The 24,361-nt window shown below is 43.6% G+C and overlaps 1 protein-coding gene across 1 annotated transcript in view; it reads left to right on the forward strand.

The window, feature by feature from the left end:
* The window catches only part of VAT1L (vesicle amine transport 1 like), a gene marked incomplete at both ends in the record, with an annotated part of 126,587 nt that extends 118,767 nt beyond the window's left edge, over positions 1-7,820 (forward strand). Inside the window, 2 exons of the mRNA XM_084257904.1 lie at positions 5,563-5,646; positions 7,722-7,820. Of these exons, the coding sequence (XP_084114030.1) occupies positions 5,563-5,646; positions 7,722-7,820 (183 nt within the window). The remainder of the gene's footprint in view (positions 1-5,562; positions 5,647-7,721) is intronic.
* Between the last annotated feature and the right edge of the window lie 16,541 nt (positions 7,821-24,361).

Genomic DNA, 24,361 nt, shown 5'->3' on the forward strand with positions numbered 1-24,361 from the left:
TGAGCCATCCCTGACAGCTGTGTGGCTGGTCAGATATGGTCTTAACAGCTGGTTTTCCAGAGCTACACAGTCTCGATGTACTTAGGCCATTCTGCTGGAACTGGCTTTCCACCCAGAAGATGGGAGAAAATTCGAGATGTGTCATCCAAATTGTGTCAAGATGCTGAGCACAGAGGCCTGTTGGGGTGTAGGTGAGGTGGGTGAAGGGTGCCAAATAGCACAAACTTGCAGTCATAAAATGAATCAGTTCTGGGGGTGTCATGTAGACTGTAGTTAATAACACTGTATGGTATATTTGAAAGCTGCTAAGAGAGTAGGTCTTAAAAGCCCTCATCACAAAAGCAAATTTTGTTGGTGACTATGTATGGGGGCGGGTGGTAATGGTCTTAGTCTGGCAATCATTTCACAACAGGCACACATATCAAAGCAGCATGCAGAACCCCTGAACTGCAGACTGTTACATGGAAGTTATGCCTCTGTTTTTAAAAGCTGGCAGACTGGAAAAAAAGAAAATCTGTCATTAAAATTAATTTCACCAGTGTCTTGGGACTTTTTTTTTTTTAAAGATTTATTTATTTATTTATTTGTTTGTTTGTTTGTTTGTTTGTTTGTTTGTTTGTTCGTTTGTTTATACAAGCACTGGGCACAGTCAGAAGTGCGGAGGGTGAGAGGATTCACCAGAGCCAGAGCGGGAACAGAACAGGCAGACTGACAAAATACACTGCTGAGGGGAGCAGCGGGCACAGCAGGAGAGGTCTGTCACACCATGTGGGGCCCTCACCAGCCGCTGGGGATTAAACCAGAGCTGCAGAGGCTGCGGGCAGCTTCGCAGCCCAGCGCTCAACCACTGTGCCACCAGGGGAGGCCCGTCTTGGGACATTTCTTAATGTGGCTAATAATCAGAAAAATTTTAGTTCACTATATGTTTGTGTCTTGGTTGTAGTGGATGGCAACTAGAGATTTACTAAGTTGAGGAAAGGCTGATAAGGAATTTCCATGTGGGGTGACATCACTGGATGAGCAGAAGTGTTAAGGGAAGTCCAAAGGGACTTGACCCAGACAGTGAGGGGCATGGGGCACAGACCAGCTTCCTGCGAGAGTTCACATCTAAATCAACAGCCACAAGACAAATCCAGGGTAGTTCTCCACAAGGGCACTGTAGAGGGGTAAACTGTGAGGCTGCTTCAGCTACTTTTCCAGTGGAGGGAATGAAGAAAGTAGGTCGGAGAGGGTGAGGGGAGGGCAAGCAATAATGCCAGAGAGGCATCTACAATAACTAGGCTGGAAAATCCATTTTTGTGCTGCTGCCAAGCAGAATTACCACGTGAGCCAGATGCAAATCTTTAAATCCTGTCATAGACACATTGAGAAAAGTGAAAAGCAGGTGAAATCCATTTTCATAAGATGCTTTCCTTAACCAGTCTATTTTAAATGCCACTCCAACATGGAACGGAGGTGGACAATTTTTAATGAGATAGTTTGCATTCTCTTTTGTTTCATTGTCTTTGATGTCAGGCCACACATGGACTCTGAAGATTGGGTGCTGAAGGCCTGCTAGGCTCTTGTCTTGAATCCACAGGAACAGGTGTGAAGCACAGAGGGACTCTGGCCACCACAAGGCCGACTGCTTTCTGGAGGCCACCATCTTGTGGGCTCTGTCACCCCCAGGTGCAGAAGCTTACAACCTGGTAGCTTGGGAGCAAGATCTCTTTTCTACAGACTTTACCCAGCAACGTGCTATTTGAGGGCAGAGCCCTGTCCTGAGTTCTGTACTGATTCCTGAAAAGGGACATCTGTTTTCAGTTCCCCAGGGGTCCCCATCACCTTTTGGGTAGACCTGGGGCAGACGCCTTAGGGTTTTGGTTTTCTCATCTGTGGAACTGTGATGCGCTGCGCTTGCTTTGAGGTGCTGGTAAAATGAAGCTACCTGGGTAAAAGACCACATGTTGTGCCTGTTAAAGAATTGATCAAAAAACCGTAGTTTGTTTCTTCTAAGTTGTTGTCAAAATATTTCCCCATCTCCAAGAGTTAAGGATGTCAATTCAGACAACCTGATTTGTTCTTTGCAGAAAGAGATAGTCAAAAAAGACACAGACTAAGCCAGCCTTGGGAGGAGGGGGCTTTTTTCCAGCATCACAATAAGCCTGAACAGCTTTTTCTGTGTCCCTGGGCTCTGTTACTAGAGAAGCAGCTCAAAAAAAAAAAAAAAAAAAAAAAAAAAGGTTCCTCATCTCCAAGGTGTCGCCAGGTGCTTAATGATTTGCCAGGATAATAAAGAACTGCATTCTGGGAAGCCATTCTGTGAGATGTTACCTACTCCCCTCCTCTGCCTTTCAGAATCACCCCAAGCCGCATGATGTGGACAAAACTGGGGGAAAGCATTGGTTTTGAAGCCAAAACCTTGAGAGGGAAGCACAGTCCTATAACTTGCAGCCATGCAACCTTTCACAGATTGTTTGTATCTGGGAGTGTCCAGGTGCTTATCTGTAAAATGGGTATCGTGTGTGTGTGTGTGTGTGTGTATAAAACTATATATATATAAATATAAATCATCATATATATATATATAAAACATCATCCTTCATTTTTGTACAGTGTATGATTTCCTGTGAAATTCCCACCACCAATTCACCCGTGCACCATCACCATAGTCCCTTTGCTCTTCCCACTCCTGTCCTGATCCCTCTCCCTCCTCCCCTACAGAATGTCTCTGGTCTATTTTGCAAGGTAAGGGTGTACTAGTTATCTACTGCTGTGGTAAAATTTTCCCCCAAAGCGTATTAGCTTAAAACAACATTTGTGTTGGGCCTCCCCTGGTGGCGCAGTGGTTGAGCACTGGGCTGCAAGGCTGCCTGCAGCCTCTGCAGCGCCAGCTCGAATCCCAGCCATGGCAAGGGTCCCACATGGCGCGACAGACCTCTCCTGCCGCGCCCGCTGCTCCCCTCAGCAGTGTACTTTGTCAGTCTGCCTGTTTTGTTCTCCGCTCTTGCTCTGGTGAATTCTCTCACCCTCCCGCGCTTCTGACTGTACCCAGTGCTTGTATAAATAAATAAATAAATCTTTAAAAAAAAATTGTGTTGCCACAGGTCCTGGGGGTGAGGACCCTGGGCATGGCTCCGTCGGGTCCTTGGGCTGGGGATCACTCACAGGCCATGACCAGGGTATTTGCAGCTGAAGATGTAGTCTCAGCTCAAGCTCTGTCATGGACTGATGGAGGATCAGTTCCTTATGGGCTTTGGGACCAGGGCATGAATTCCTCACTGGCCAGAGTACTTCCTCAGTTCTCTGCCACACAGCCCTCCCCACGGGGCAGCTCACAGGGGGCAACTTGTACAGCCAGAGCAAAAGGCTGGAAGTCAAAGAAAGACTGCAATACAGAAGTTCAGTCCTTTATAACCTAATCTTGGAAGCTATATGCCATCACTTTTCCCCTGTTCTCCTTGATTTGTAGCAGGTTGTCTGTGGAGTCCTTATTCAAGAGGAAGGGGGTACACAGGGCCACAAGAAAAGCAGGGGGGATGCCATTTTGGAAGCTGTCTACCACCCTGTATGGAAATACTCAAAAAAAGTAGCTGTTATTATGCTCAAATATGAAAGCACGTTGAAAAGCAATGTTCACCATAGAAATAAATCTACTGGAAATTGACATAGGAAGTCTATAAAACAGGTTGATTCTAACCAATGTTAGCATATCCAAAGACTGCATTTAAAGACACATTTAGGGCCTCCCCAGTGGGTTGAGAGCAGCACTGTGAAGCTGTCCACAGCCTCTGCAGTGCGGGTTCGATTCCTGGCCAGCCAGGGAGATACCCGCATGGCAGGGCAGACCTGCCATGTTCCCCTCAGCAGTGTTTTTGGTCTATCTGCATGTTCTGCTCCCCACTCTGTCTCTGGTGAAATCTCTCACCCTTCCACGCATCTGGCCTGTACCCTAGTTCTTGTATAAATAAATCTTTTTTAAAAATACACATTTAATTTATATTAAATACTGATTTGATAACATGTAACCACATTTGGACAGTAGTGTTAGAAGGCATTCACTTCTCCCATATGATACTTTACCTTTTATTTGAATGATTTCTATTGATTAGAGTACGTTCAGTTTTTCTGGCCCTGTAAACAGATGTATCTCTACTTAACCATTTAACTATATTATAAAGGCATCTGATTCTGCTGTCCATTTTTTATAATTAGCTACATTTAACTACAACATAGCATTTTCATTCAGTAGATAAATGTGACATAAATTGCTTCAGTGATGACATTGAAAGCAGTGCTGTGACTGAGTAGATTTTGTGTGGCAAGTTTTTTCCCCCATCATTTTAATAATGTTTTTAGGATGAATCCCAGAAAAGCAATTGGAATCTGGAGATTTTAATGACTGTCAATTTTCTATCCAAATGAAGAGATGACTGTGGACTTTCTGTAAGCAAACACTGCTCCATCAGCTCCAAATTGAATTCCTTAAAGGCAGACACCTACCTTACTTTAAACAAAAAAAATTAAACCGGGCCTCCCTGGTGGCTTAAGGGGTTAAGACTCAACACAATGAAGCCACTGAAGCAGGAGTTTGATCCCCAGCCAGCAAGCTAACCCACATGGCGCAGCAGACCTCTCCTGTCTAGCCCCCTGCTCCCCTCAGCAGTGTATTTCATAAATCCACTTGTTCTGCTCCCCACTCTGTCTCTGATGAATCCTCTCACCCCCACCCCCACCAACACCTCTGGCCCATATCCCAGTTCTTGGATGCATAAATAAAATAAATCTTTAAAAAACAATTAAACCCAGGCCTTTAAGCGACATTTAATAATTATTCTTTGGCGGAATGAACTAAAATATTTTAAAATCTGAGACGTCTGAGAAAAAAATTTGGGGGCTCTCTGTCTCTTTTTTTAATCAAGAGATGCTGCATTTCCATTTAGATTTCACTAAGAGATGTGGTCCACTTACTGGCGCCAGGCACCAGGCTGTCGCCTGCTCTTTCCGCTTTCAATCTTGCCTGTGCCCCTACAGTTCATTTTCCACACAGCAGCAGAAGGAAATGCTCCAAGCCTGAATCATATTTACCTGTACCCTCCCTTTTTAGAGTCCTAGGAGACATCTGCTGATCTGATAAGCCCTATCATTTGAAAGGAAACTCTTTTCCTGTGAGCATACACGTTCTGGGGAAATTTCAAATTAGGTGAGACAAAATTCCCAGCCAATAACCAGGTAGCATGGGAATTTTCCTGAATGTATTTCAGCCCTGGATAATGGGCCATTTTAACCAAACTATGAGTCAGAGTTATATAACATTTAGGTAAGTAATTTCAGGAGTTACCACCCTCATTTTTTAGGAGACCCAGGAGACCAAGTTACTTGCACAAGATCACAGTGTGTGAGGGACACAACTAAAAGGTATTGCAAGCATCCAGTGTTTGAAACCAATGTTGGCCTAACCACCAAGCTTGAACCACATCGCCTCCTGGTGGGCATCTGATGCGCTGTCTTTTTCCAGTTTCTTTTTAACCCAGGCAACCTGGCACCTAACCAGAGCTCTCTTTTTCCCTCCTTGTCTTTCAGGTGAAAGAGGCCATGCAGCGGATTCACGACCGAGGGAACATTGGCAAATTGATTCTGGATGTAGAAAAGACCCCAACTCCACTGGTGAGTCAAAAGCAGAAATCTATACATCAACACAAGCGGTGGGAGCGCAGGTGCCATAGAGAGAATTACAAGCAGCGATCATCAAAGTTGATCAAATGCGGGATTAGTCTCTACTGAGATAGATGTGAAAAGGGGGGGAAATGCTTTGGTAAACACATTTCAAGAGCAATCGAGGGCATCCAGGAAAGGATAGAACTATTGACCTGTGTCTATTACCAGCAGTCGCTCTTGGCTGCCACAAGGAGGGATGCCTGGAAAATTCTAATAAATTCACACTCACATCCTCAGCTGCCTCCCAGATGCCTCCAGACGATTCCATTGGTTTTGTTTTGATTTTTAAAATCAGGATAAACCCTTCATCCAAGGATCTCATCGGGAGCAAAGCATGGCAATCTCATATCCCACACGCTCTTGTCCTGGAGGGGTGCTGAGGGTGGGTGGACAATACAGACTATATATCCTACACAGACAGTGGCCCCAGGCTGGGGTGGGTTGTTTTTATTTTCTCATCCACATGATGGTGAAACAACATTGAAGGAAATGACACTGTCTGAGGATACACTGTACATCATTTCATGTTGCCTCACCTGGTTCTCAAGCCTTATCAAGCAGCTGGGTTTATCCCCATGTAACAATGGAGGCACAGCAAGGTCCAGTAATCGTGCCAGGCAATGATAAGGTAGGTAGGTAGATAGATAAGTAATAGGTAGGTAGGTAGACATAGATGGATGGATGAATGGATGGATGGATGGATGGATGGATGGATGGATGGATGGATGGATGACTGAGTGATAGGTAGGTAGGTAGGTAGATAGATACCAGAGTTCACATCTTCACAGAAATGACATCCAGTGGGGGAAATACAGACAATGAAGTAGCTAAATACACATTTGTTAATATTGTCATTTCACTTCTCAGCCAACCAGTGTCAGGATTAAACCCTAGTTGGTCTGTGTGCTGGTTGCTCTCATTGGCCCCTCCCCAGCCTCCATGGTTCCCGCACCGGTGCCCTGTTCTGCTACTAGCCTCCTCTGGCCACAGGCCTGCCAGGGAGCCCACCCTCCTTAACTATTCCTGGTTTCTTCACCTTATATGGAATGGGGAGGAGTCCTAGTTGCCCACTGCAGGTGCCTCTTTATTCAAACATCCTGTGCTGGCTTCCTTGCTTTTTTTGTCTCATCTCTTCACTCTGACCAGTACCTGCACATGAATCCTTACCTCACAGCCTGCTTCTGAACAGAGTCCAGCCTAAGAGAACTAGCACCATGCTAGTTCTGGGGAAGCATTCGGTCCTCAAAAAAGTCCATGCATTAATTTTTATAAGCATTTTACTTTGTCAAATCACCCACTTTGTAAATCTCAAATATTTGTCTTTGTTGTTCTCTCTAGCTTGATTACATGTAACTCACCCAAACTCCTTCTATTTTGCTGTAAATGGCATCATTTTTCTTTCCTTGTGGCTGGATAGCGCTCCATAGTGTGGATAGACCACATCTTTTTTTTTTTAAGATTTATTTTATTTATTTGTTTGTTTATTTATTTATTTATACAAGCACTGTGTACAGTCAGAAGTGCAGGAGGGTGAGAGAATTCACCAGAGCCTGAGCGGGGAGCAGAGCAGGCAGAAGGACCGAAGTACACTGCTGAGGGGAGCAGCAGGTGGCAGGAGAGATCTGCACGCCATCTGGGACCCTCGCCGGTGGCTGGGGATTGAAACAGCTTCGCAGCCCAGCGCTCAACCGCTGCACCACCGGGGAGGCCCATACCACCTCTTTTTGATAAATCTATCAATGGGCATTTAGGTTACTGCCATCTGAGGTTAAAAGAAAGGAAAGACCAAAAACAATATAAGGGTTGGAAATTGGGAGAAAATGAAAATGCATCCGGTTAAAAAATATTTAAAGAATAGATCTGATTATAAGTGCAAAAGATGTTACTTATTCTGATGCTTTGTATTACAAACAATTCATGGAAAAAACTTTCAAAAAAAAAGTCCTTCCAAGGGGATTCATCAGATGCTCAGGAAGGTGGGGGTGGGCTGCAGAGCCCCTAACAAGCCCTCTGTTGGATTACAGATGGCCAACGACAGCACAGAGACGAGCGAGGCGGGAGAAGAGGAGGAAGACCATGAGGGTGACAGCGAGAACAAGGAGCGGATACCCTTCATCCAGTAAGCCCAGGCCCGGCAGGAGAATGTAAAGGATAGCTGGGAAGAAGAGCGGCCGGCTGAGGAAGCTCTCCTGTGCCCCCATGAACAGATGCTGTAGTCCAGTGTGTGTCGTGTTTGTCTGCAGTCAGCTGAGCTACAAAGCTGTTGATCACTGTTGTTTTTTGAAATTAAGTGCCAATCCCATTCCATGCAGTATTATGTTTCTCCCCGTTCTGTGGTTCCTCCTCCCCTATTTCAAAAACATCCCTTTTTGGGTCCTCCCCAACAGTTCTAGAACATCCTTGCAAATTAATGCAAACCCACAGGTCCAATACCTATGAGACCATTCATGGGCGAAAACCAGTTTGGATTGAGAGGTGAGGTCGCTCTGAACAGGTCCTAGAATTCTTCCAGCCAGGGACACTTTTTGCTGCCAGCCACCCATACTTGACAGGAGAGCTTGCCAATTGGGCTGGCAGAGGAGGGTAAGCCAGGAGATGTTTTCCTACACATTTCGGATCTCTCCAAGTAGTACTTCCCCTCGCCCCGTTTAAGAGGCCGCTGTTCTGTCAAAAGGTCAAACCACTCCCCTTTGCCTCTCTGATGTTTGAGCCTTTCACTGATTCTCATTCATAAACATGGGGAAAGGATGTGGAGTTTTGAGGCTAGAAGATGGGTCAGCATGAGTTTTCTCTGACACCATGTCTCATGAGAAACGCCCACACCCCATGCCATATGTATTTAAGAAAACTCCCCATGTGTGGGGCAATTTCAGAAGTCATGACTGAGATGCACCTATGTTTGCACACTTGCCTTTGGATCCACCAATCTTGTTATTTTCATGGCCTGGGCCTAAGGGGCTCATTTTCCTGTGGATTGCCCTAAGGAAGACCTCCTTGGAGACCACAGTGGGGAAAAAAATCAATGAGTATCTTTTTTTCTTGCCAAAGCATGTTCTACCAGGTGACAAGCTCTAGTGATACAAGGGTTGATGTCCTGTATCTGATGCCAAATGAAACACAACATGATGGTACAGATTCTTTGCAGGGTCCCTGCTCTTTGGAAATCAGGGATCAAACTACTTGACTGAACACCTTTGTCCAACTTTTCTAGCTCCTGAACTCCTGAGAAGCCTCACCCCACCCCCACCCTACTTGACCTGGCTTAGAAAGAGTTCCCTGCAGGAGACAGCGGAGACCCCAGGGCTCCACAAGGGGGCTCCTCATTCTCTCCCCCAGTCCTGTTGGCCCAAAGGGTTGACCCCATCACTCACAAACCAAGCTGGAGACTAGAGGGACACAAATGATCAGCACCCCAACTCACTTTATATTCTGAAAGACATCAGAGGGTCCACATGGCCCAATCTCTCCACCAATGAGCCTTAGCGTAGACCCAGCTCCTCCCCCAAGTGATGGGAATGAATGCCTTTCAGCAATGACCTGACCGATTTCCAGAGTCCCTTTGTAACAAATGTCACCTCCTTAATCATGTTCTTTTCTCCTATCCTGAGCTTGTGATGATGAATTATTTATGCCACACATATATCTATATATATGAAGGGAGTTTCTCCTCATTGTGAATGTACATGTAAAATATGAAGATGAGACAGGATGCTGCCATCAGATGAGCAAGGAGATGAGTGTGTCTTAAAAGAGACACCAACATCATCTTCTTTTCCTACTCCAGGACTCGCTAACATTCCAGTTCCGGGCCATTTAGAGATAACACAGGGGTTTTTTATGCTCCCCCCACCCCACATGCACACACATACTTCTGCTGTTATTACTGGTGATGATAATCTTCCCATAACCAGGAACAGTGGAGTCTTAAGAACTAATACTCAAGTGACAGTCCTGGTGGGTGGGACACAAATGGCATTTTCTAGAGCTGGGAAGCAAACGGGCCATGTCAGGGCTCTCCCCAACCAGCAAGTGGGAATTCTATGTTCAGAACCCAAATGGGCTTTCTTATGTCTAGAAGAGGTGCATGAAAAGTCATTTTCTCCCCAAATCTGGTTTTTCAACCAGCCAAACTGATGCTAAAATCACCAATGATGCCACCTGGTGAAAGAAAACCCTTTGGTCTCCTCAGAATACAGGAGAAAAACTAGAGTTTGGCCAATGAGATCCATCTATGCCATAAAAAATAGGAAAAAAAATAAATTATCAAAATTAACCATTTAATGCACTCCCATTTCTAGCACTTTCTTTCCCATCATGTGGTTGTTTTCCTGGAGGAAGTATAAAGAAAAGAAACGCCTCAGTTTGCCTTAAAGGAACTGTGAAGGCTTCTCTGTAATTTAAGCTTGATTGGGGTGAACTGGAACATTGTCTAATGTATTTGTGGCTTTAGAGCTTTTGTTATATTGTGCCTACAAAGCAAATTATGTTTACATAAAAAATATAAATAAAGTATTCAGCATAGCATAACCTTGCCTGTCTCTAGTTATTCCATATCAATAGCTTTGCAAGAGCAGCCCTACGGTAAAATGCATGGTTTAGGCATTTAAAAAATGTAATAAGCATGTCAGAAGAATCTTCAGATGATGCAGTAAAACTGCATAGAAAAAATGGGCTCTAGATGAGACAAGATTTTAAAAAGACATTTAGGTTCCCACTAGCAAGCAAGTAAAACCACTAAGTCAAAGAACTACTAAAGGCCTCATAACATGATGATAACAATAGTGGAATAACTCTCATAATGGTATTTATAGGGTGTCTGTCTGCCTCATGTGGCTAACAACACTTATAGGCAGAGTTTATCATTTACTCCCATTATATAGCTGAGGAGTTTGTACTAAAATCACATAGTAAGTGGCAGGGCCAGGATTTTGAATGAATCTGGAATGGACACTCTTGACTGACTGCCCTCCCCCCACCAAAAAAAAAAACACCACCAATTTGACTTAAATAAGAGTCATCTACAAAGCATTTCAAGTCCCCATCCCTTGATCTAGAAACTCTTCAGGGGATCTATTTCCTCTGATTTCAAGGATGTGTTTGCAAATTTGCTTTGCTATGTAGCAAATAATATGCGTATCAGGAAGCATTTGTGTTCTATTCCTCCATCCCTGTAGAATGCTGATTTTAAAACTCACACTTCTCAACAATTTTCATTTTTCTGGGTTGATATCCTCAAGGCTATCAACAAGATACACAAAAGTCAATCTCCAGGGGTAAGGTTTCATGAAAGGGGAGTTTATGATGAGGAAGGTGCCGCTGAGTTCACCACATTTCTTAGCAGGAAACCAAAAAATATATATATGGAGAGAGAGGCAGAGAGATTGAGAGAGAGAGAGAGAGAGAGAGAGAGAGAGAGAGAGAGAGAGAGAGAGAGAATGCTTGAGCATAACATCCCATGTCCATTCATAAACCAGATTTACAAGGTAGAATACACTAGTCACCTTGTAGAAATAATTCTTCCAGAATCAAAAGAATTGTCACATATGGTCTCAGTTGTGCTTATTCATGCACCTCAACCAATCTCGTGACCTCACACGGCCAGTGTTGACACCATCACATTTAGACACAGCTTAGCAACGGAAACTGGAATCAAAACTGAAGTGTCCCTGTCTTCGCTTATAACTCCGGGAATGTGGAGGAGCGCCAGAGGTTGGAACAAAAATTCTCTTTTGAAGAGTAGATGAGGTTAGGGTTCTCATGGAGGTCACCCTTTCAAAAGCCATTTGGGGCAGAGGGAAATATTTGTATAAAAGCATGGAGGTGAGAACTGTTGAACGGCACAGTAGTGCTTGTGACTGGACGTTCCCATTTTGGAAGGTCTGGAGAGAGGGCAGGACTGGTCACTGACATCTGCAGTGTGGCTTCAAGGAGGTGGTGTCTGAAGGAGATAGGGGAACAAACAATGTGATAGGGAAGGATGTCGAGGGCAGTGCATGGGGTGGAAATGAGGCTTGAGGGATGTCTTAGGAGATGGAAGAGTGTGGTTCATGAGAACAGTGAGCTTCAGGAGCACAGCTTAGTGCCTGGCACATTGTAACACTCAATAGGCACTGGCTTCCTTGCCCTACCCTATTTACTATCCCAGGGAGAATGGGATGCTTGGGAAACTCAGTAGCTTCTTTCATGTAGTTTTTAACAACAGAGAATATACAGATGTCAACATCTTGCTTCCAGATTTGTCTGTGGTAGATAGAATGAGTTGTTATGGACTGAGAGTTTGTGAAAGTTGCATGTGTGATTGTGTCTGGATCTGGAGGTGGGTCTGTGGGAGCTCAGGTTTGGGTGCAGTCATGAAGGTGGCGCCCTTGTGAATGGGATTACTGGCCTAAAAGAGCCACAAGACGCTGCTCCCTATCTTTCTTCGTAGCATGTGAAGGTACAAGGAGGCCAGCTGCCCTCCTACCAGAAGAGGATCCTCCAAGAACTTCACCACACTAGTCCCTCGTCTTGGACTTTTTTCTAGTCCCTAGTCTATGAGAAGCAAATTTCTGTTGTCTTTAAGCCTGGCCATCTGTGGCGCTGTGTTATAGCAGCTTGACTGTGTTAAATGTGTGTTTTTTCATCCTCTGCCATGAACAGAGTGAGCAGGATTCCTATTACCAGCCAAGCAAAGATGCCAGGAAACATGTCCCATGAGTATTTCAATTGGCATCTGAAGACACAAACAAAGGAGTGACTCAGGCAGGAGCAAAAGAAACCTCAGCATGCTGTACAACTATTCACCCACATGTGTGCAGCAAGTGAGGGTGCAACAGGCCTTGGGAGTTTTGCAGGGGCAGGATCATGAGGCAGGTTGCATGGCATTTGAGCTTTTGCTTACTAAAATGGGAACAGCCTTGTTGTCCAGGTCCTTGAATTACTATAAAAGTCAGATACAACAGTGTATGTATAACCAGATTGAAACCACAACCCACGAGTCCCAGTATGGAAGCCAGATCATGACAGCCTTCAAAACCAGTTCTTCACTCATCCCACAAACACTGGTCAAATGCTTAGCTTGTTCTCAACACAGTACTTTAGTGTCTTAGCTGTCCAGGAGTTTAAAATTGAATGATGCGATAGAACATACGTTTGAGCTCTTGAGCCAACAGCAATTTGTAGATCCTGTCTTAGAATGGAGAACTTAGATGGTCTGTGTGGTAAAGATTGAGGACCTGTGTTCATGAGGAGCAGGTAAAAGAGCTGCCTGGGAAAAATAACAGCCTCAGACACATTGGTGTCCTTGTGTCACTATTGCCGGCATGGCATCAAGAGCAGAGATCAGCAAGAGGGCGACTCAGGAATCCATGAATATCCCTTTAAGTGTCTGGATTTTATACTCAAAGGTAAGGGATTACTGGAGAATATCCTGAAATAACAGAAGATGGTGGGAAATCTTGCCATTTTACATGATCCAGTTTGGGGAGGTGAAATGATTGGAGCATGCTGGGATAATAATTCTTTGTCCAGTTTCCGAGATTCATCCAGTCTATCTGGTTATGCATTCAGGGCACTAAGCTGACCTTGGTGGGAGAAAAAGAACAGCTCTCTTTTGGGAGTGGTGACACAAAAAGAGGCTAACAATGTAGGCTTTTCCTGGGGTCTGGGGATATTGTCTGAGCAACTCAGAAAGAAAATCCTCACCTGTCAGAGCTGGTAATCGAAAGTAACATTGGGGGCCCTGGTGGCGCAGGCAGTTGAGTGCTGCACTGTGAAGCTGTCCGCAGCCTCTGCAACACGGGTTCAATCCCGGCTGGCAGGTGAGAATCCCATATGGTGAGCAGACCTCTCCTGACTCGCCCGTTGCTCCGCTTAGCAGTGTGTTTTGTCAGTCTGCCTGTTCTGTGCCCCGCTCTGTCTCCAGTGAATCCTCTCACCCTCCCGCACATCTGGCTACAGTTCTTGTATAAAAATAAATAAATCTTAAAAAAAAAAAAAAGTAACATTGGACAACCAGTACAAGCCATGCTCACACTCACACTCATACAAATTGCAACCATTTTCCAAAAACTGTCCCAGCCTGGACTTTTCCATAGAGGGAAACTGAATCAAGGCAAACCATGAAAACAAAACTAACATTTAGAAGGAAACATTGCTCCTATGTTCCATGAGATCAATGATAAAGATGTTTTTTGAGACTCGACCCCTCTGGCAAGAGAAATAAAAGCAAAAATAAACAACTGGGACTACCATGAATTAAAAGGTTTTTACACAGTGAAAGGAAATATAAATAGATTAAAAAGACATGCAACTCAAAGGGAGAAAATGTTTACGTTTACATCATCTAATAGATAAAGGGATAATATCCACGACATACAAAAAACTTATATAATTCAACAGTTAAATAAAAGCAACCCAATTAACAAGTGAGTTGCCTATCTGAACAGACAATTCACTGAACAGAATATCCAGAAAGCCAATAGACACATGGAAATGTATTCATCATTGCTTTTAATCAGGAAATGCCCATCAAAACCACAATAAAATATCCCACACCAGGCCTCCCCTGGTGGCGCAGGGTTAAGCACCGCGCTGTGAAGCTGTCCACAGCCTCCGTAGCGCCGGTTCAATCCCGGCCGGCCAGCGAGGGTCCCACATGGTGCAGCAGACCTCTCCTGTCTCGCCCGCTGCTCCCCTCAGCAGTGTACTTCGTCAGTCTGCCTGTTCTATTGCCCGCTCTGTCTCTGGTGAATCCTCTCACCCTCCCATGCATCTGGCCTGTACCCCGGTTCTTGTATAAATAAATAAAAAAATCTTTAAAAAAAAATCCCACACCATGAAAATGGCATATATTAAGAACAATAACAAGTATTGGAGAGGATGTGGAGAAAGAGGGTCCTTAATACACTGCTGGTGAGAATGTAAACTGGTGTAATAGGTTTGCACCTATTTTGGAAAGTGATCTGGATTTGTTTTTTTAAAAATTAAAAATGGAAATACTATATGACACAGCAATCCTACTTCTAGGCTTTGATCCAAAACAACATAAAAGCATCATCTCAAAAAAGTATATCCTCTACAGTGCTTACTGTAGCACTATTTATAGTAGCTAGGCCATGGGAGCAGCCTAAAGGCCCGTCACTAGAAGACTGGATCAAAAAGATGTGGTTTAGCCACATAGTGGGGTACGAGTCAGCATTAAGGAAAGAGAAATGTTGCCATCTTCAGCCAAATTGAAGAAGCCTGAAGGAATTATGTTTAGAAAAGCAAGTCAGAATGACAAAGACAAATATTGAACATCTACAAAGCAGATGACTTGACAAATTTAAATACTCACAAAAATTCATAAAAGAAGTGAGGTTTCTGAGATGAAGTGGGATGAGTGAGTAAGAAGGTGTCGAGGGAATATAGGGGGTGGTGGTAGTGAAAAAGCTAACATTTACTGAGGATTTGTTACTTGTCAAGCATTTTACACAAACATCTCTTTTTTTTTAATAATAAATTTTATTTTTATATTCCCCATACAATTGCAACCCCCTTATTTTGACCCAATCCCTCCCCTCCCGCCCCCTACCCCCCATAGAGTGTCTCTGGTTCATAGTTTCTTGTTGATTTTGATTTTCACTTTCTTATAGTTATTCATTTTCCTGGTCCCTTATTTAAGTTTTCTAGATTCCTGCTATTTCCACGAAGGCAAAGGCACATTAAATATGTATCACATGGGGGGCCACCCTAGTGGCCTAGGGGTTAAATCTCAGCGCTATAACCAAGACAACCTGAGTTCAATCCCAGCCAGGGAGCTAACCCACATGGCACAGCAGACCTCTCCTGTCTCACCCACTGTTCCCCTCAGGAGTGTATTTCAGTAGATCTGCTTGTTCTGCTCCCCACACTGTCTTGGTGAATCCTCTCAACCCCTCCCACACCTCAGGCCTACACCCCAGTTCTTCTATGAATAAATAAGTTTTTTAAAATACACAAACATCTCTTGAAAAATGCAGTCACCGTCTCCACTTGCATCTAAGAAAACTGAATTTCAGAGAGATTAAGTGGCCTGCCCATGTTCATTCAGCCACAAACTGGAGAAGTCTGATCTCAAACCCAGGACCCCATGTAATGGAAAGGTTCCTTCCCAGCAGCTGAGGGAATTAGAGGCCAGCAGTTCCAACCTAACAACCTCCTAGCTGCTCAGTGGTCACTCTCCTTCCCTTCCTACCCCAGAAGAAAAAAAAACTTGTTTTTCTTGACTGTGGGGTGAGTCAAGTGCTCACAGGAAGGCTCTGGTTAGCCCAGCTTGGGTCACATGTCCATTCATAATCAATGGCTAAAGGAGAGGGATGGTTATTCTGATTGGGCAGCCTAGGTTATGTGTCCCTCCCTGTGGTTGGTCATGGTGGCAGCAGCAGGCATCCCAATTGATAATCCTAGCAGAGCCAGGTCCAGTGTCAGAAGGATGGATCCCATTGGAAGTGATGGTGGACAGCTGGAAGTGACCACATAGCTGCAGTATATTGAACACCCCTTTTGTGCCAGTGTTTTGTGTCATTCTCAACCTATTGATAATAATGCTCTTGGCTAGAAAGTCTTGGAACTGATGAATTTCCAATAGACATTTCTCCTTTTAGGTCCTTATTATGACTGGAATGACCCTTGGCCCTCATGGTAACTGCAAGATGCCCTTTACCAATAGCCATCAGGAAACTGAATAACCAGAGGTTTATGGCTTGTGAGACCTGGAAATTTTATAGCACACCTGGACCACGATGAGTCTTGGATAGAGAGAGCACATGGGTCTGGGACCCATGCTTTTATTGGGGTCAATGGTAGGGAAGGTCTAGAATATCATGGACTTATTCTTTATTGGTGAATATAAATCATAGAGCAGGAATTTGGAGCTCCAGAGAGAGAAGAGGAAGGAGGAAGGAACACAAGTCATCCCCACTAATCAGTTCTGTAAATAAACAGGATTCCTAAAGTGAAGATTCCTTAGTGGTGGAGGCAGCCTGTTCTGGTCCTTGGCTAGCAGTGGGTTTCGTTGAGCTAGCTCTCTTTGAAGTGGGCGCCTGAGCACTTAAGCTTAGTGAGGGACTTGAACTCCAAGAAGAAATAGCAACCATCATGGTTTACTTTACATGCAGAACATTGTTTTAAGCTCCTGTAGCACCACCACTGACACCCCACCACATATGGTCTGGGTGCACTAGGGCTCACCTGAGGGCTTCCCTCCTTAAGCACTTGCTTTTGTCTTTCTTCTTCCATAGCTGCAGGTTTACTCCAGGGCTGAGGGCACAGGTGCATGAAGGTAGCCCAGAATTTACGTAGTAGGGAGAGGTTGAATACTGATGTTAAGAGTTTTGGAGGCAGGAGTCTGGATATCTCAAAGATCCTCTGAGATTAACCAACAAGCTAGGCAGGAAGTCAATACACCATCAACTTGACATTCAGAGTATTTAACTGTTATCTAGGTGAATTAAGTGTACATCGGAAGCTCCCTCTCTCACTCAGGAGCAATCTGTCACTGATCTATCATTTGGTCACCTGTCTTTGCTAATGTGAACATTATTAAGAAGACTCAATTCAATTTTTCAAATGTCTAGTAAGCTTTGTCTAGGTCACTCTCCTACTCTCTACCCCAGAGGAAAAAGAACTTCCGTTCCATTGACTGTGGAGGTGAGTCAAAGTACTCTCAGGAGGGCCCTGATCGGCCCAGCTCTGGTCACATGTCTATTTATAAAGCAACTGCTGAAACAGAATGACTGTTTTATGTGTTACGAAGCTTCAAAGATAATACAGCCTGTCCACTGCTAGCAGAGTCCACTGTCCACAACCTAGAGGGACACAGAGGCACCAATCACTGGAAAGACTAGCAGCATAAGGGGCAAGATGCATCGGGCTCCAGGGTGCAAAATTTGAGAGGAGATAGTTGGGCAAGAATAAGAAAATCTCTAAGGGATGGAAGGGACATGGACTCTAGGATTTGCCTGGCAAGAACTGACTGCAGCCTTGGTAGACCAACAACCTGGGCTTGAATTCTGACTCTTACAGTCATGAGCTATACGAGTTATTTCATCTCTGAGCTTTTGTTGTCTCCTCTGTATAAGGGAATGATAACATTAAAACATTATCAACCCGTGGTGTGTTAATCAGATAGTCAATAGGTGTAGAACGTGCAAGTAAATGCAGCAGCATTTGTGACTGGGATGTGTTTGGTCAAATGCACATTCCTTTGGGGGATGACCCCACTCCTTGTCAATCAAGGTCCTGTGAATCCGCCCTATTCTCCCCAAATGGGAATCATGACCTACAGAATGTTAAATGGAAGCTCCCCTAATAAGTAATTGAAGTTTAAGAAGATAGAGGTAAATACATGACAATGAATGAAGCCCATTTATCTGAAGGTGAGTCTTAAAGAGACTCCCCAGAACTCATGCTCCCCAGGTCCTCCCAAACTGCTCGTGTTTCTATTATCATCCAACCTAAATCTTCAGACTTTCAGACTTGTCTTATATTCTGTGGACTCTCCCATACATGCAGCTTACATGAGCCAGACTTGTTTTTTTATTGCACATAACTAAAATAACCCTAAGAAAAAGGGGAGTCTGTGAACTGGGCCATGAATAACTTGGTTGGGTATAACCAGACCAGCTCATTTTTTGTGCACGCTCTCTCTCTCTCCATATATATATAAAGGAAAAGGAAAGTCACGACATGTAGGCTGGCCAACAACTACTGTTGCTCACCACAGATGAAAGGTAGCAGGAGAGACAGGGAGCATGCCAAAATACAAGCATTTTGGAAGTAATTGGGACAAAAGTGTCCACTATTTGAAATACAAAAAAATAAAGAAAGAAAACCAACATACCCACAATACAAGAAGAGTATTTCCCAAGGTTCAACTATTTACATATCAACGTTTTTGTAATTTTTGCTTTACAAGTATCATTAATATTTTTCTGAATAGTATTTGCCTAGCTTGTATAACATTAACAGTTTTCTTTAAATAAACTCACTTTTAAAAATACAGATGAGCATAATTTTTAAAATTCAGTTACAACTGGAGGAGATAATATTACTGCCATCAATGAAAAATCAAGAACATAAATATCAGTACCATGTTAGCCAGTTAGGAACCCCCAGTATCCTAATATGGGGTAATTTGAGCATCAAAATAAATAATAGTGAAGGACTTCAAACCATAAAAAAAATCTAATAATAAATAATATGTATTAAATAATTCAAAATCTAACAGTAAATCACCAATTAATAGATAATTATAATTGAATACCAACTAAAAAATACAAAAGAAATGAACTAAAATGAACAAAATTAGAAAATGAACTAAAAATGAACTGATGAACATTTGATGAAAAACAGCATAAATACCTAGTCTTAAAATAGTTGCCCACAGATCATGTATTAATTATTAAGTGAAAATGGGAAACCATTGCTGAGAAACCTGGCAGGCAATCCTGCAGCCCAGTTTTCCAAGCAGCATCACCTCTGTGGATGAGCTGACACTATGTGCTTCTCGAGAGGACGTCCTGAGGATGCAATGTCACTTCAGTAACAGCCCCGCCAAAAGGCACAGAAGTGATTTATTCATGAGGAAGTGGCCGAGAGAAACGTCAGAACATTCTAAAAACAACACTGGCCTGTCCTCTGCAAAAACAGCAAGGTCAAGAAAGTCAAACAAAAGCAGGAGGACTAGGACAAAGTAAGAGACTAAAGAGGTAAGGAACAGGACCACTGAATTTGAGGGGTGACCCTGGAATGGACTCTGGACTGGAGTGGCCGGGGCTAAAAAGGACATTATTGGAACAACCAATGACACTGAAGATGAACCACAGCTTTGATAATAAGCAGCATGGTATCACACTGCCTAGTTTTGGTAGCTATTTTGTGTCACCTAGGAATGTCCTTTTTTTTTTTTTAAGATTTATTTATTTTTGCATACAAGAGCTGGGGTGCAGGCCAGAGGTGTAGGGGGTGAGAGGATTCACCAGAGACAGAGTGGGGAACAGAACAGGCAGGCTGACTGAAATACACTGCTGAGGGGAGCAGTGGGTGAGACAGGAGAGGTCTGCTGCACCATGTGGGTAGCTCCCTGGCTGGGGATGGAACCCGTGCTGCAGTGGCTGCAGATAGCTGCATAGTGCTGCGTCTTAACCCCTTGTGCCATCAGGAAGGCCCTGGAATGTCCTTCTTCTTAGAAAATGTACCCTTAGGTATAAAGGAGAATGATGTCTCTCAAAGGGTTCCCAAAACAATATGCAGAGAGAAAAAGGAGAAGATAATGTGAATGGGGTGAAATGTAACTCACGAGTGAGTCTGGGTAAGAGAGCAGAAAGGAGCTCCTTACACTATTTTTTGCAACTTTTCTATAAGTTGGAAATTATCTCAAAATTAAAAGCGAACAAAAGAACACTGAAAAGAATTAACATCATAAAATGTGTTCTTAGAATCTAGTTTAAAACTATTGCCTACTGACATCTCTGAGCTTGAGGCCAGTTTCTTGTTAATAAAAGAGAGATTAGCAAGTTCTGGAAAGATTTTAAAAGACATATCGACATCAAATTAAAACTCTCCTTGACCCCAGCATAAAGATTTTAAGAGGACTGGAAAGGGAATAAAGCCTTCTTGCTGTGTGAGCTCATCGTTTTTAATGTATGTGGGCCAGTGGTGTGAATTGCAAACTTGAGGGAAACCTGCTTTCACACAAACAAGGCTTGTGGAGGCTTTCATCTGCTGAGCAGCTGGAAGCCAGGAAGGCAGGAGGCCTGGCGGTCTGCTTTTCTTGCGGTGCGCTTGGCTGAGAAGACACGCCATGTAATTTAATAGCCTGGTCTGGTCTGTAAAAAACCCACTGTGCTCACTTGTGAAACCCATCTTGCTTCTGGGTGGTGACAATATTTCCTACAACCGGTCGTTTCTATTTAAAGGCTGGTTAAGTCCAGTTACAACAATGAATCATTGACAATTTTGTTTCCTCCACTCCAGAAAACTCAGATGGAAAGAGAAACCATCTGTCAGCCACTCCTACAGCCCATTTCTAACTGCCAAGCACCTACAGTCCCCAAATTAAGATAGAAATATCTCCAAATAGGTCCCCCACACGATCTCAGTTTATGGAAAGAGCCGAATGTAAGGACTCCAAAGAACACTGACAACCTAACAGAACTATGTTCTTGGAATGTTTTACTGGCACCCCGGGAAGCATCTTATGGTTTACAACATCCCAAATAGCAAAGAAGAATGGGGCTGTGTGTGGGAGGGTAACAGAGCTGCTGGAGACCTGAGGAGCAGATCCTACATCCTTAGGCATGAATCACGAGGTGTGTGGTTGGGCAAGAGGTGCAAGCAGTGTTCACTAACACACTGCCCAAATTACCAGGGGTAGAGTTCCAAAGAGAAAGCACCTAATACTGCACACCCCCAAGAGTTTAAAATAAAGTTCTTGCATGGTCAGTGAAGTCCTTCCCGAAAAGATGGAGATCTGAAAGATAAATAGGATTTTAGCAGGAGAAGAGTTTGTGGTTGTCTAGCCCAATCATCCCCTGGCCTACTTCCTTGCTAAAGGAACCCCTGGTTAGTTTAAGTACCTGGTAGTACACCTTTATCTCAGGGAAAGTGGGTCTGGCCCTGTTTAGGGATGATCTTATAGCCCATTCTGGTCAATGAAATATTTTGGGGGAATCTCTAGGGGACACCTGAGAACAAGTTTCCTTCCCATGAGGGCCACTCTTCTGTATCTGCTTTCAAGGTGATGCTGTGAAGGAAGGTGTGATGCCTGGAGCCACTGCAGCCATTTTATGACTGAGAAGAAGTCTAGAGAACTGCAAAGATTCTGAATTGATAGCCAGATAATGAGCCTGAGTCCACACTGAAATATCACCCTCTCAAATTCTTTTTTTTTAAATAATAAATTTTATTTTTATATTCCCCCATACAATTGCAAACGCCCCATTCTGACCCCAATCCTTCCCCTCCCGCCCCCCACCCACCAAAAAGTGTCTCTGGTTCATAGTTTTTTGTTGATTTTGATTTTCACTTTCTTATATTCATTTTCCTGGTCCCTTATTTAAGTTTTCTAGATTCCTGCTATGATGAGACCATCCGGTATTTTTCTTTTTCTTTTTGGCTTATTTCGCTGAGCATGATCCCTTCCAGCACCATCCATGTTGCTGCAAATTGCATGTGTTTATCTTTTTTGAATGCTGAGTAATATTCCATGGTATATATGTACCACATCTTCTTGATCCAGTCATCTATTTTTGGGCATTTGGGTTGTTTCCAAAGCTTAGCTATTGTAAACAGTGCTGCTATAACAGAACACAACCCTAATTGATTCAGATTTGCAGCATGAAACAGCATTTCAGAAAGGATTTTCTATTGCTAAATATTAAAGCATTTTGCTTGCTAGCTAATAAACCACCCCAAAACCTAGGGGCCTAAAATAATAACCCTTCCATTTACTCACAATTCTGCCCATCTGCTGTGTAACAAATTACCCTACAATTTAGCAACTCAAAATAACAATAAGCACCCATTATCACACATAATTCTATGGGTCAGGCTTTTGAGAATGGTTAAACTGGATAGTCTGGCTCTTCATAGGGCTGGACTAAGTAAATGTCCATTAGGGGCAACTGGCTTCTCCCAGAGCAAGAAGTCCAAGAGAAAAGAGGAAGCTGCAATGTTTTTATGACCCAATCTTGGAAATCACCTACTACCATATGCACAATAACCTCTGAGTGACTTGGATGAGTCCTGTCCTTGTAGAGTACCCAAAGGCATAAATACCAAGAAGTTAGGACTGAGTGCCCCCTTCATCCACCTTCAAGTTCTATTCCCAGCAGTCTGTAGGGCCACAGTCTTCATGTCTGAGACTGGAGCTTGAGGTCTGCAGTCCTTGCCACGGGGAAGGGACGATAGAAGTGGTTTGAAAGAGTAGGACAATTCAGAAGCTAGGGCATGGCTCAGAACTCTTCTCAATCTCTCACTGCCTCCTACTACAATGATGTGGGTATCTTGCAGGGAATGTTGGACCCTCCAGAACCCAAAACACAGGGAATGGAATTCTGAGGAACATGGCTAAGCCAGGCTCAGCACATCTTCTAAAGTCACCCAGTGGTTTTCCTTGCAAAGCAGCTCTAGGGTGCTGGGAATGTTCTTGATTTATCTAGGTACTGTAGCACAGCCACATTTTAATTTTATGAAGAATTGGAAAGTTGCATAATTACTATTTGGGCATGTTTCTAAATGTACTTTATACTACAATAATTTAAAACATTGATGTTTGCCTAAGTGGACTTAAAAAAACAAAAAGAAAAATATAATCAGGACCCAGAGGTAACCCTCATATGGTTGTGACCTACACCTCATTGATTCAGACACTCACATACAGGAATCCCTTGCCCTGTGCGTCCCCAGCCCACACATTCTGTTTTATAACTGCCTTTGCCATGCCAATTAATATTTTCCATGTCAATTAATATTCTTTTCCATGTCAATTAATATTCTTTCACAGCAGAATTTTAACAATGGCTTAGAAGTTCAAAAGATTTATCCCCTTTGAGTCAGCTTCTTTCAGTTTGGTTGTTAGAAATAGTTCTTTTGCTTACCCCTTATAAACTACTGTCAATAAAGCCAAGCCAGAGACTGCTGGCTCCTTTATTTCCAATAAGGGATACTCAAGGCAAATCCTGAGGGTTTCACAACACTCCCAGCTATCTGGTATATGTTTTGGAGAATGGCCTAGTCTCCTTGGGCAGAAATAAATCATAGAGGGGACTGGGCGTAGTGAACGTGGTCTTTCCAGAGACATCAGTCTGTCTCCTGGACTTGCTGTCTCCACACCCAAAAGAACCAGACTCTGGGAATATTTTCTGTCTGATTTCCACTGGAAGGAACTCTTCCGCAAGAAAACAGCATCCAGTCCAAATTGGATGGCCTCGCTGCTCATCAGGGAAAAACAGAAACTGAAAAGGATTTCTGAGAGGAGAACTAGACACTAATAAAATACCGACTCCTTCCCTGTTTACCAAATATTCAGATGTGCTATTGGTTTACTGAATGGAAAAGTTAGTTCATACTTTAAAGTCCTAAAGGCTTTTGCCTCTAAGAAAAGGAGCAGAGGTTTCTGGACACCCAGATGGACTCTTCATCATGTGCACCATCTTGCTCCCTACCCTGAGAGACGGCTTCACATCTCCAAGAAAAGATTTAAAAATTTAATTTTTTTTCCTGGTGGGAAAATGGGCAAATCCTTTTAAAATAGAGCTATGTATGATGGTGAGTTTTGGCACACTATTAGATATTATGGGCAGGGAGCACAGAAATACCTGAACTCTGCCTTGGCCCATTCAACCCTGCTTTGTGCACAAGAGACACTGGTGAATGGACATAAGGACAGACTTAGCTTATAAGGAGCTTGTGTCCTGAACTCCACCAACAGATCACTCTCAAGTGCATGGGGCCTGAACACAGACCCTTGCCTCTGTATCTTTCTTAGCCCAGACCCACATCTTTTTTTTTTTTAATTTATACAAGCACTGGGTACAATCAGAAGCGCAGGAGGGTGAGAGAATTCACCAGAGCCAGAGTGGGGAGCAGGACAGGCAGACTGATGAAGTACATTACCGAGGGGAGCAGCGGGCACTGCAGGAGAGGTCTGCAAGCCATGTGG

Source organism: Talpa europaea (assembly GCF_964194135.1).
Source record: "Talpa europaea genome assembly, chromosome: 16".
Classification (NCBI taxonomy): Eukaryota; Metazoa; Chordata; class Mammalia; order Eulipotyphla; family Talpidae; genus Talpa; species Talpa europaea.